Source organism: Hyla sarda, chromosome 1, assembly GCF_029499605.1.
Source record: "Hyla sarda isolate aHylSar1 chromosome 1, aHylSar1.hap1, whole genome shotgun sequence".
Taxonomy (NCBI): domain Eukaryota; kingdom Metazoa; phylum Chordata; class Amphibia; order Anura; family Hylidae; genus Hyla; species Hyla sarda.
Window position 1 is genome coordinate 323,547,062 of NC_079189.1, and position 14,001 is coordinate 323,561,062.

The 14,001-nt window shown below is 43.2% G+C and overlaps 1 protein-coding gene across 1 annotated transcript in view; it reads left to right on the forward strand.

The window, feature by feature from the left end:
- The window catches only part of PLPPR1 (phospholipid phosphatase related 1), a 185,791-nt gene that overhangs the window by 156,465 nt on the left and 15,325 nt on the right, over positions 1-14,001 (forward strand). Inside the window, exon 5 of the mRNA XM_056519271.1 lies at positions 12,835-13,085. Within this exon, the coding sequence (XP_056375246.1) occupies positions 12,835-13,085 (251 nt within the window). The remainder of the gene's footprint in view (positions 1-12,834; positions 13,086-14,001) is intronic.

Below are 14,001 nucleotides of genomic sequence, written 5' to 3' on the forward strand. Positions count from 1 at the left end.
AAACTCAATGGAATCCGAGCCTCAAAGCAATAGAGCAAAATCCCTGTGTCCACTTTTCCTGTGAGGTGTAGATCAGGTGTACAAATAGAACTGTGTGGAAATTTAGAACTTTGCTCAAAATTTATCATGTGCCTTGCACAAGTATGGTAGCTTTGGTGCACTTGCGCCAAATTTAGACCAACCAAAATGATCTACAAAAAACGTCTACCTACACCAACATTGATACATGTCCTCCAATGTCCCCAGCAGCCTCTCTCTCACACACACACACACACTTACACAGTGCCTCCAGCAGCCTCATATACACACACATAGTGCCTCCAGCAGCCTCTCACGTCTTTAGACTGTTTTTTGTGTCTACAAAAGGCGCCAAAAAAGGTGCAAGCAGGGTTTATTTGCACCTTTCTTGCGCCTTTTCGTTTACACATTTCTGCTGATTTTGAGTTGTAATCCACAGATTTTGGCAATACACATGATATGGAAGGGTTTTATGAACTGCGCATTTTCACAAAAAGGCACAAAGCCACTGAAAAGTCTCTAAAGCTACACCAGCCCAGACTTAGCTTAGCTTTTTGGTGTATGTGAAGAGAGAAATTTCAGAAAATGTGACCTGCACAAAATGTATCAAATGCTCTGTGACCATTTCATACATTTGGTGCTCCTACACATTATCAGAACACAAAAAAGGTGTAGAAAAATGCTTCACTTACACTACAATGATAAATGCCGGTCAATGCCTCCAGCAGTCTCACACATTCACACAATGGGGGAGATTCATCAAAACCTATCCTGAGGAAAAGTTGCTGAGTTGCCAATAGCAACCAATCAGATCACTTCTTTCATTTTTTTAGAGGCCTTTTCAAAAATAAAAGAAGCAATCTGATAGGTTGCTATGTGCTACTAAGTAACTTTTCCTCTGGACAGGTTTTGATAAATCTTCCCCAATGCCCCCAGCTTCACACATGCACACAGTGCCTCCAGCAGCCTCACGCATGCACACAATGCCTCCAACAGCCTCACACACAATACCTCCATCATCCCCCCAAATGCCTCCAACCTTTCTCCCCCACCCACACACAATATTTCCAGCCCCCTTCTCACACACAATGCCTCCAGCCTTTCCCACACACAAATACCTCCAACCTCTCATATGCCTCCAACCTTTCACCCACCCCTATTGCCTCCAGACACCCATCCACCCACCACTATTACCTCCAGACTCCCAGCCACCCACCACCATTGCCTTCATACTGACCCATTGCCTCCAGACTCCTAGCCACCCACCCACGTTGCTTTCAGCTTCCTGCCTCCCAGTGCCATTGCCTTCATCCCCCCATTGCTTCCATTCACCCCCCGATCCACCCTGCCACTGCTTCCATTCACCCCACAGCCAACCACTGCTTCCATTTACACCACAGCCACCCATCTACCCCTGCTACTGATTCCATTCACCCCACAGCCACCCATTCACCTACCCCTGCTTCCATTCACCCCCCAGTCACCCACTGCTTCCATTTACCCCACAGCCACCCATCCACCCCTGACACTGATTCCATTCACCCGCAGCCACCCAACCATCCACCTCTACTTCCATTCACCCCCACTGCTTCCACCCCCCCCCTGCCCCTGCTTCCATTCAAACCTCCCCTGCCCCTGCTTCCATTCAAACCCCCCGCTTCCATTCAAACCCCCTGCTTCTGCCCCTGCTTACATTCAAAGCCCACCGTTTCTGCCCCTGCTTACATTCAAACCCTTTCCCCTTCCCCTGCATCCATTTTCATAAAAAATCCTGCTCCCATTCACCCCCCTTACCCCTGATTCCATTCAGCCCCCTGCTCCTGCCCCTGCTTCCATTAACCCCACCCCTCCTGCCCCTGCTTCCATTCACCCCACCGCTTCTACCCCTGCTTCCATTCACCCCAAACCCTCCTGCTTCCATTCATCCCACTGCTCCTGCCCCTACTTCCATTCACCTCACCACTCCTGCCCATGCTTCCATTCACCCTTCTGCTCTTGCCTCTGCTTCTATTCACCACACCGCTCCTGCCCCTCTTTCATTCACCCCAACTCTCCTTCCCCGGCTACCATTCACCCCACCACTCCTACCCCTGCTTTCATTGACCCCCTGCTGCTGCCTCTGCTTTCATTTAAACCCTGCCGATTTAATTCATACGCCCCCTTGCTTCTGCCCCCCTGATTTCCTTTAACCCCCCTTGCTTCTGCTCCTGGTTTCCTTCAAACCCCTCTTGCTTCTGCCCCTGCTTCCATTCAAACCCCCTCCCTGCTTCTGCCCCTGCTTTCATTCAAACCCCCCCTGCTTCTGCCCCTGATTTCATTCAAACCCCCTCCCTGCTTCTGCCCCTGCTTTCATTCAAAACCCCTTCCTGCTCCTGCCCCTGCTTTCAAACACCCCCATGCCCCACTTCTGTCCTTGCCCCTGCTTACATTCAATCCCCTTCCCTTGTGCCATTTTTAACAAAAATCCCCGCTTTAAATTAAAAAAAAAAAAAAAAAAAAAAAAGTTTTCCCCTCCTGAGCCCCGGGCACTGCCGAACGGCACCCCGTTTGGGAATCCCTGACTTAGACTGAAGCTAAACATTACTTGTCAGGTGATATAGATTGTATAAGGCAGTGGTCTCCAAACTGCGTTCTGGGGATTATAGTTCTGCAACATCTGGAGGTCCACAATTTAGAGACCACTGGTATAGACTGTTACACAAAAATTCTGATTGGAAACACACATATAAACATATATATCATATCCCAGTTAATGGAATATATATATATTTTTTTTCTGTAGGATACATTGTGTTTGGCTTAAGCTTCTCTTGCTACCGTATTTACCACAATAAATAATGCATTTATAATTGCTCTATGTCAGTGTATGTCACATTAAAGCAGTGGGCTCGTACAGCCACCATTGTAGGCTCTTCTCTATTATATGTCCTCTATTAAAATGTTCACTCTCCGTCAGTAATTGATAGTGGAGGCCAGTAATTGATAGTGGAGGCTGCTGACATTACCACTTGTCAGACAGAGGATGAGGCTTTCACTGAGTAATTACTTTGAGTCATGTTATTGCGGTAGCACACCCCCAAAATAATGAGGAGCTTGCTTCTACACTTCCCTTCATCAGCTGCTGCCCTTATAACATCACTGCTTGGTAATATTTCTACTTCACTCCAGGATTATAAAATGTTAACAAGTCTTCATTAAGCAAAAGTTTTCTTTTTTCTTTTTTTTTCTGTACTGTCCTTATTTAGCCTTAAGCTATGTTCACACTATGCAACGTCCCCACAGGAAATTCTCTAGAAATGCACCATCACATGGAATTCGTAATTTCCGTGCCGGAAACATCTGACACGAAAATTCCACTGTGTGCACAGTGCAGCAGAATCCTGTTGAATTCAAACTGACTCTGCTGCTCCGGAATCTCCATACAGAATTCCAATGCAGAATTCCGCATGGAAATTCTGAGGTGTAAGCATAGCCTTCTTCTCACCACTGTGTAGGAATAGTGTTGTAGATGGTAATGGTTCTCTTTTTTTGTGGGAATTTGTGTGAAAATACAGTCTTCAGTCTTACTTGCCCAAGAGGACTTTCTCAAGAACGGATACGTTTTTTACTTGATCTTTTATTGACTGCTGATCAGACCATTGCTAGCCTGTCTGCCAAGGAGGACTTCTCCTTGATACGCTTTTATAAGTGTCATTTCTTAGATTACTTACACTTTAGGAGACAAAGTTGAGTCCACATTGTACCACAGTTTATGTGAAGATCTTCGTATAGCAGTTTTTGTAAATTTTACCTAGAACTTGACTTAAAATATACTATAAACACACACCTACATATAGTTCCACGTACATGTGCACTTACAATTTATTTCTGCATATTATTTGGAAAAGAAGTATTATTTAAAAGGACAGTGACCAATTCATTATTATTCTTATCTCTAAACTGTATGATAAAGTTGTATACCAGAGACTGTGTGTTTTCTGTATGTAAAAGGGAGATTTTTTTTTTCAAATCAACTGGTGTGAGAAAGTTAAACAGATATGTAAATTACTTCTATTAAAAAATCTTAACCCTTCCAGTATCAACTGCTGTATGCTACAGAGGAAGTTGAGTTGTTCTTTTCAGTCTGACCACAGTGCTTTCTGCTGACACCTCTGTCCTTGTCAGGAACTGTCTGGAGCAGGAGAGGTTTGCTATGGGGATTGCTCCTTCTCTGGACAGTTCCTGACAACAGTGATATAGGGACATATTACACAGCTGAATATATATTTTTCCTGAATAGCCTTGTCATGATTCGGCTGGCTGGAGGTGGATCTTCTGTGCCAGAGAGGGATTGGCGTGGACCGTGTCGGTGGACCGGTTCTAAGTTGCTACTGGTTTTCACCAGAGCCCGCCGCAAAGCGGGATGGTCTTGCAGCGGCGGTTGCAACCAGGTCGTATCCACCGGCAACGGCTCAACCTCTCTGACTGCTGAGATAAGCGCGGTACAAGGGAGTAGACAAGAGCAAGGTCGGACGTAGCAGAAGGTCAGGGCAGGCAGCAAGGATCGTAGTCAGGGGCAACGGCAGGAGGTCTGGAACACAGGCTAGGAACACACAAGGAAACGCTTTCACTGGCACAATGGCAACAAGATCCGGCAAGGGAGTGCAGGGGAAGTGAGGTATAAGTAGGGAAGTGCACAGGTGAAGGTACTGATTAAAACCTCATGCGCCAATCAGTGGCGCACCGGCCCTTTAAATCGCAAAGACCCGGCGCGCCCGCGCCCTAAGGAGCGGGGCCGCGCGTGCTGGGACAGCACAGACGGGGAACGGGTCTGGTAAGCGAGTCGGGATGCACATTGCGAATCGCATCCCGGCTGGGAACATTATCGCAGCGCACCCGGTTGGCAGGTCTGACCGGGGCGCTGCGAATAGGAGAACGCTGTGAGCGCTCCGGGGAGGAGCGGGGACCCGGAGCGCTCGGCGTATCAAGCCTCTTTAAAGTTCTGAATATTTTAAAATAATTGAAGAGAAATTCTCTTAGAATTACATTATAATTAAGCTTGAAGTAATCTATATCTATCTATCTATAATATAATATAATATAATTCATATAATATCTATCTATAATGTAATTCCTATAATAAGAGGTGTAAATTGAAATAGGTATTTTTTCTCTGTATCTTTAAATTTAACTTTCTGAAACTTTCTGGTGTGTCAGAAGACTTCTTCACAATTTAAACATTAAAGGGGAACCATGCTGTTTTATTCTGGGACTGCTGATAGTGTTTTCATACGAAAATACTTAAAAATGTATGTTCAAAACATGTTATAAGATCACAGATAAGAAATGAGTAATAAGAGACAGAAAATTCTCAGCTAAGAAATGATTCAATTAATTATTTATGAACATTCAATGTTTAATCTTTTAATATGCAGATTAATAAAGAATTACTGGCAAAACCCTCTGAAACCTACATTTGGTCTTCAAACTCCGGGAATAACATTGTATATCTTGTAAACTAAATGTGCCCCTAGATGTTCTGAATTTGCCATGTAAGGGTTAAATAAATAACTTTGAGACATCCTTGAGTTTGATCTGTCTGTGAGCATCTATGATATTGATGACTGGCAAACAGCCATAGAGTGGATCATGTAGAATTCCCCTTGGGCATCATGGGCTGAGCAGACAGTACATTGCAGAAGACCAATCAAACACTTCTGCTGCTGGGACAATGTTGATGTTACACTTTTAATTAGTTTTACATTAAAGAGTTAGTCCAATTTATTCCCATATAGTCCATCGAGGTGCCAGGGCTTTATTTGGGTATATTCTCCAGAGACAATGCAATATGTATTTCATCTTTAAATGGCTTAAATTTAATGTAGCAATTCCTGAAATTTCCACAGAAGAGCAGGATAAATCACTTTCATATTAAACGTTATATATGCAGGAGGATCTCTTTCTGTATTATGGATGTTATCTTACTTTGTCTCTGCTAAACTTTTGGAAGACAGGAATGATATTTAGTCAACTATCACCAATTGTGCAATTTCTCCCACTAAAAAGATGAGAGAGGCCTGTAATTTTCATCATAGGTATACCTCAACTATGAGAGACATAATGAGAAAAAAAGTCCATAAAATCACATTGTCTGATTTTTTAAGAATTAATTTACAAATTATGGTGGAAAAGTAGTATTTGGTCACCCACAAACAAGCAAGATTTCTGGCTCTCACAGACCAGTAACTTCTGTCCTCACTCGTTACCTGTATTAATGGCACCTGTTTAACTTGTTATCAGTATAAAATACACCTGTCCACAACCTCAAACACTCACTCCAAACTCCACTATGGCCAAGACCAAAGAGCTGTCGAAGGACACCAGAAACAAAATTGTAGACCTGCACCAGGCTGGGAAGACTGAATCTGCAATAGGCAAGCAGCTTGGTGTGAAGAAATCAACTGTGGGAGCAATTATTAGAAAATGGAAGACAAGACACTGAAAATCTCCCTTGATCTGGGGCTCCACGCAAGATGTCACCCTGTGGTGTCAAAATGATCACAAGAACGGTGAGCTGATCAGGTCATACTGGGCTGCAGTACAAATGTATTGCAGCATGGTATAACCTGTAAAAAGTGTAAAAAAGAAAATAAAAAGTTCGTCTATTAAAGTATGAAGTGTAGAAGAAAATAAAAAATGCCCCTTTCCCAATAAAAGCCCTGTATTATAACCGACAAAGATGAAAAACACAAATCAACATATTGCCATGTCTATAATGACATTTACTATAAAACTTTAATGTCAATAATCCTGCACAGTGAACGCCGTAAAAAAAAAAAACACAAAATTCGCCAATTTTGGTACAAATAGCAGAATAAAAAATATCAAAAGATAGCACGTATCGCAAAAATTATACCAATAAAAATTACAGCTCATCCTGCAAAAAATAAGCCCTCACTCAATGGCGTCGGATGAAAAATAAAAAAGTTATGTCTGTTGGAAAATGAATGGCAGAAAAATAATTTTGCTCAGAAAAGGAAAAAGAACATAGAAAGCTATATAAAATGGGTATCGCCATAATCATACTGACCCACAGAATAAATATAACTTAACTTTTACTGCACAGTGTACACCATAAAAAAATTAAATACATTTTTCCAGTTTTTCACAATATTTTGGAGTTTTTCACAAAAAATGCTGCACGTGTCAACAAAAATGCACCACTTATATAAAAGTACAAAATGTCAAGAAAAAACTAACTCAGAATCGCTCCGCCCAGAAAAAGCATTCTAAAGTTATTACCATTTAAAGAGACACATGTCAAAAAAAAAAAAAAAAGAGTCTGGTCATTTAGGTAAAAAATGGGTCTGTCCTTAAGGGGTTAAACATTACCTGGACTTTTGCAATTTTCCAAGTCATGTCTGTGAGCAGGATGGCTGAGTTAGTTGGTAAAGCAGTGGGCAACAACTTCTGCTGCTCAACCAAACAGCTCCCACTCCTGCCACATGTGGTCAGTGGCTAAACCTAAACTTCATTTTAGAATTATTCAAAATGTACTAGTCATTCTGATATCAGATAGGCAAGGTGATGTAAGGCCTGGGTTCTCAACCCCTGGCACGCGTACCCCTAGGGGCACACCACAGGTTGAGCAGGGGTACATCAAATCGCTGACAAATACCGGCCATGCATTGGCCAGTATTTATCAGCACAGAGCCGCGGCAGCTCACTGCACATTAGCGTGGCCTGAGCTGTGTCATTGCTGGGGAAACGTGTGACCTCCCCTGATGTTGCGCGGAGGTGCCGCACAGCGCAGGAGGATGTCACAGGTCAGTGCGGCCCCGCCGAGAGCTGCACGAAGGGGATGATTAACCCCCCCTCCATATTAATCACCTTGTGCTATTATCCCCCCTCCCTCTGATCCCCTTTTGCCATATCCGATAATAATAGCACAAGGGGATGAAGATGAAGGGGGGAATATTGGCACAAGGGGATTAATACTTAATCCATCTTAATCTCTTGTATCATTATTTCTCTCTCCCTCTGATCCTCTTGTGCTTTTTCCCCCCTCCCTCTTATTCCCCTTTTGCCATTCCCCCCCCCTTCTTCTTATCCCCTTTTACCATATCAGATAATAATGGCACAAGGGGATTAAGATGGAGGGGTAATAATAGCACAAGTGGATTCAGTTGGAGGGGGGAATAATGGCACAAGGGGATTAATATGGAGGGGGGGGATAACGGCAAAAGGGGATCAGAGGGAGGGAGGGTGTTGATTATCCCCCCCTCCATTTTAATCCCCTTGTGCCATTAATCCCCCCTCCATCTTAATCCCCCTGTGCTATTATTCCCCCTCCATCTTAATCCCCTTGTGCTGTCATTCCCCTCTCCCTCTGATCCTCTGGCGCCATTATTCCCCCCTCCCTCTGATTCCCTTTTGCCATATCGGATAATAATGGCACAAGGGGATAAAGATGGAGGGGGGACTAATGGCAAAAGAGGATCCGAGGGAGGGGCGAATAATGGCACAGGGGGATAAAGATGGAGGGGGAATAATAGTACAGGGGGATTAAGTATCGCATTAGTAAGAAAGTAAGAACACACCTTTTGGAGCATGAAGAGACCATATATTGGCTGAATGGCACAGCATGGAGGTGGCGGCAGCATGAGGAGACCATATAGTGGCTGAATGACACAGCGTGGAGGTGGCGGCAGTATGAGGAGACCATAAAGTAGCTGAATCACGCAGCCTGGTGGTGGCAACAGCCTGACAAGACCATAGGGCCTAACAATTGAAAAGATTAAAGATATTGTTTTAATATTTAAATTGAAGATTTTAAACTTTTTAGATTTCAAACCTAAAAAGTTTAATTTAATGTGCCAGCAGCATGAGGAGACCACAGAGTGGCCGAGTGACAGCCTGGAGTTGGTGGCAGCATGAGGAGAACATATGGTGGCAGAATGAGAAAGCATGAAGCTGGCAACAACATGAGGAGAACATGGTGGCAGTATGAGACAGCCTGGCATGAGCAGCATCAGGAGTCCTGAAAGTGACCCGGTGACATATTGGGTCGGTGGGTGGCAATACCAGTACCCAAGGCCCTGTTCTCGCATTATTAATTACCTTCTTGGCAAATGTTACTCGCCCTAAAAAGGGCAGACCCACACAGGAACTTCTACCTATTTCCACCTGCAAACACTGCCTTTTCCCAGGGTTTTTAGGTGGAAATAGGGAGAGGTTCCTGTGTGGGGACACCCTTTTTAAGACGAGTAACACTTTCCTAAAAAATGTGGAAGGGAACAATGTATTGTCCATTGTAGCAGGTGGGGGTAGAAAATTTCCTTGTAAGGCCCTACTCTCACCCTATTAATTCTCTTTATGGCAAGTGTTACTCAACCTAAAAAGGGCGGCCACACACAGGAAACTCTCCCTATTTTCATCTTAACAAATGGCAGTGTTCCTGTGGGGGGGCCGCCCTTTTTAGGGCGAGTAACACTTGCCAAGAAGGGAATTAATAATGCGAGACTAGGGCCTTACAGGGGAAGTTTTTACCTCCATGGGTTACAATGAACCATATGCTGTTCCCTTCCACTTTTTAGTGGTCTTTGCATCACATCAATACTTGGTGGTCTAGGTGGTACATGGTGTTTTTTGCACACCTTTCCTTTTATTTGATTTCAAAATAATTTTGGGTCCATTTATTTTATCCTAACAAAAGTTATCCTCAATACTTACTTGTGGTCTGATGCAGAGGGATGTCTGTAACTGGGGAGCGGCACCTTAATTATGTTTTGCACTATCTATATTTGTGAAGTGTTGGTGTGATACCATGGTCAATCTATTCTAATGCATCAGGCATTGGTGGGTGCAAATCCTGGCTGATTCATGCCTGATTCATCTTTACAAAGGTCAGTCTCTCCACATTTTTTGTGGACAGACAAGTTCTCCTTGAGGTGACTATGGCCCCGGCCACACTAAACACCCGCTCTGATGGCACACTATTGGCCGGGCAGGACAGCTTTTCAAGGGCAAACTCTGCTAGTTGTAGCCACAAATCAAGTTTGGCTGCCCACAAGTCCAGTGGATCTGCAAGGTGTGTTGGCAGGGTCATGTCAAGGTATGCCACCACCTGCTGGTTCAGGTCCTGCTCCAGGTGTACCTGCTGCTGATGAGTGGCTTCACTGTGCGGGTGAAGAAAGGTGCTCCTCAGCGCTGTAGATTCAGGCTGCTGTTGATGGAGCTGGTACTGTTCCTGCCACCCCACCCCTCCCCAACAGCCATGGCAGTGGAAGGTGAGGGCAGAGAGCCCCCTAAAGGACTCAGACTTTCCACTTCTGCCACCATGCTGACTGCCAACCATGCTTCCACCTTTCTGGCTCAGCTGCTGCCTCACAGGCAACCTGCGACCCTCTTATCCTGATGATGAAGCCCCTTCTACACTCGGCTCCCAAGTGCTGCGGAATCTGTAGGCGCTATATAAATAAATAAATAAATAAATAAGTGCGATCGGCTTCATCATCTTCGAGTTGTGTCTGCACGTCACTGATGTCCTCCTCAGGTTCCTCAACACTACTTGCCTGCCAGAGGAGAAAGTGGCGGATGTCTCCTTCACTTCTTGGCTGGGCAGTAGCTGCTGACTGTCCTCTAGTAGATCGTCCTCACTAAATAGTGGAGCTGAACCTACAGCATAAGATACTTCTGTAGGGGAGGGAACAGCATAGGACAAAGGCAATGGGAGGACAGGGACTGCTCCCGGGCCATGCCAACTTAGGGTTGTGTCTGAGGAACCCACCGACTGTTGACTGGGGGTGTCAGATGTCACTTGTGATGAAGTGGATTACCGTGTTAACCAACCAATGATGGCAGATGGGTTGCTGGTCGAGAAACAACCGCTAGCTGAGACCGGAAACTCAGGCCTCTCGCTGCGACTCCTGCTGCCACTCGCCCTTAGTCTGCTGTGACCTCTGCCTGATAAATTTAAGCCTCTGCCGTTCCTCTGTGCACGTCCTGGCACTTATCTGCCTGACATACTTAGTGCGTATATGAGGGGAGTACAATACGCTCCACTACACTTAAAACAGTATTTGTCCACAACACCAGTAGTTTTTTTGGCTGGCCTTTCCCAGTATCTAGGCCCTTAAGACTTTAAAAGGAACAAAATAGTAAACTAGAGAGCACTGTGGTCAGACAGAAACGAATTCGAGAAAGAAATACAACTTCCTCTGTAGTATACAGCAGCTGATAAGTACTGGAAGGATTAAGATTTTTAAATAGAAGTAATTTACAAATCTGTTTAACTTTCCAGCACCAGTTGATTTAAAAAAAAAAAAAAAAAAAGTGTTTTCCATTGGAGTACCCCTTTAACCCCTTAAGGATGCAGGACGTAAATGTACGTCCTGGTGAGGTGGTACTTAACGCACCAGGACGTACATTTACGTCCTAAGCATAACCGCGGGCATCGGAGCGATGCCCGTGTCATGCGCGGCTGATCCCGGCTGCTGATCGCAGCCAGGGACCCGCCGGCAACGGCCGACGCCCGCGATCTCGCGGGCGTCCGCCATTAACCCCTCAGGTGCCGGGATCAATACAGATCCCGGCATCTGCGGCAGTTCGCCATTTAAATGAACGATCGGATCGCCCGCAGCGCTGCTGCGGGGATCCGATCATTCATAACGCCGCACGGAGGTCCCCTCTCCTTCCTCCGTGCGGCTCCCGGCGTCTCCTGCTCTGGTCTGTGATCGAGCAGACCAGAGCAGGAGATGACCGATAATACTGATCTGTTCTATGTCCTATACATAGAACAGATCAGTATTAGCAATCATGGTATTGCTATGAATAGTCCCCTATGGGGACTATTCAAGTGTAAAAAATAATGTAAAAAAATGTAAAAGTAAAAGTAAAAAAAAAGTGAAAAATCCCCTCCCCCAATAAAAAAGTAAAACGTCCGTTTTTTCCTATTTTACCCCCAAAAAGCGTAAAAAACATTTTTTATAGACATATTTGGTATCGCCGCGTGCGTAAATGTCCGAACTATTAAAATAAAATGTTAATGATCCTGTACGGTGAACGGCGTGAACGAAAAAAATAAAAAAAGTCCAAAATTCCTACTTTTTTAATACATTTTATTTAAAAAAAAATTATAAAAAATGTATTAAAAGTTTTTTATATGCAAATGTGGTATTAAAAAAAAGTACAGATCATGGCGCAAAAAATGAGCCCCCATACCGCCACTTATACGGAAAAATAAAAAAGTTAGAGGTCATCAAAATAAAGGGATTATAAACGTACTAATTTGGTTAAAAAGTTTGTGATTTTTTTTAAGTGCAACAATAATATAAAAGTATATAATAATGGATATCATTTTAATCGTATTGACCCTCAGAATAAAGAACACATGTCATTTTTACCATAAATTGTACGGCGTGAAAACAAAACCTTCCAAAATTAGCAAAATTGCGTTTTTCGTTTTAATTTCCCCACAAAAATAGTGTTTTTTGGTTGCACCATACATTTTATGATATAATGAGTGATGTCATTACAAAGGACAACTGGTCGCGCAAAAAACAAGCCCTCATACTAGTCTGTGGATGAAAATATAAAAGAGTTATGATTTTTAGAAGGTGAGGAGGAAAAAATGAAAACGTAAAAATGTAATTGTCTGAGTCCTTAAGGCCAAAATGGGCTGAGTCCTTAAGGGGTTAAGCTTTATATAGTGGTATACCTGTAAGCAGTTTTAAGGGATATAAAACTGCTGTCAGGCTCCTATGAAACATAATACAATTCAATCCTTAATAACTCAAAACCTCTTCTAATTCCTTTCCCCCCCCCCCTTTCTTGCAGGTGTTTTCGCATTCGGTCTGTTTGCCACAGACATTTTTGTAAACGCAGGCCAAGTAGTGACAGGCAACCTCACTCCCTATTTCTTGACTGTGTGTAAACCAAACTACACTGGAACAGACTGTCTTGCCCACCATCAGTTTATCAGCAATGGAAATATCTGCACTGGTGACCCTAAAGTGATCGAGAAGGCCAGGAGGTCATTCCCATCCAAACATGCAGCTTTAAGTATATACTCTGCATTATATGCAACAGTAAGTAAGATCTCATTTTAAACCAGTGGTCTCAAACTGCGGCCCTCCAGCCAATGGTTGTCCGGGCATGCTGGGAGTTGGAGTTTTGCAACATCTAGAGGGCCTCAGTTTGAGACCACTGTTCTTATCTATGTATATGGTGAAAATGCCTTTGCTTATTGATCAGAAGACTATGTGTAACAGGATGTATTGCGATGTAACAAATGTTTTTACGCAAGTAAATTCAAGTTCTGGAGCAACTGCTATAGGTAGAGCAATGGTTTTTTTTGTTCTTAAATCTCTTTTATTGTTTTTTTCTTTAAAGGGAAACTCTCATTAAAACACATTTTTGCTATTGCACTCCTTATGGAAAATAAAAAATATTTCTAACATACTTTGCTTTAAAAAATTAAGTTTTCTTTGCTTTATTGGTGTTTTATATATATATATATATATATATATATATATATATATATATATATATATATATATATATATATATAATGTTATACTTAAATGGGCACTTTCATTAATACTAATTTTTGCTGTTGCACTCCTTATGGTAAATAAAGAAATATTTCTAATATACTTTGTTTAAAAAAATGAAGTTTTCTTTGTTTTATTTGTGTTTAAAAAAAGCTCAAGAGCACACTTTCCTCCATCTCATACACAGACTTAGGACCGAAGCCCAAACACAGAAAGTGCAGCCTGGAGTGCTGAGGGGGATGTGTCCAGCCTCATCCAATCATAGCTTAACTGCCATATGCTGTTGGTTGGACACACCCCCCTCAGCACTCCAGGCTGCACTTCCTGTGTTTGGGCTTCGGTCCAAAGTCTGTGTATGAGATGGGGGAAAATGTGCTCTTGAGCTTTTTTAAACACAAATAAAATGAAGAAAACTTCATTTTTTTTAAACAAAAGTATATTAGAAATTTTT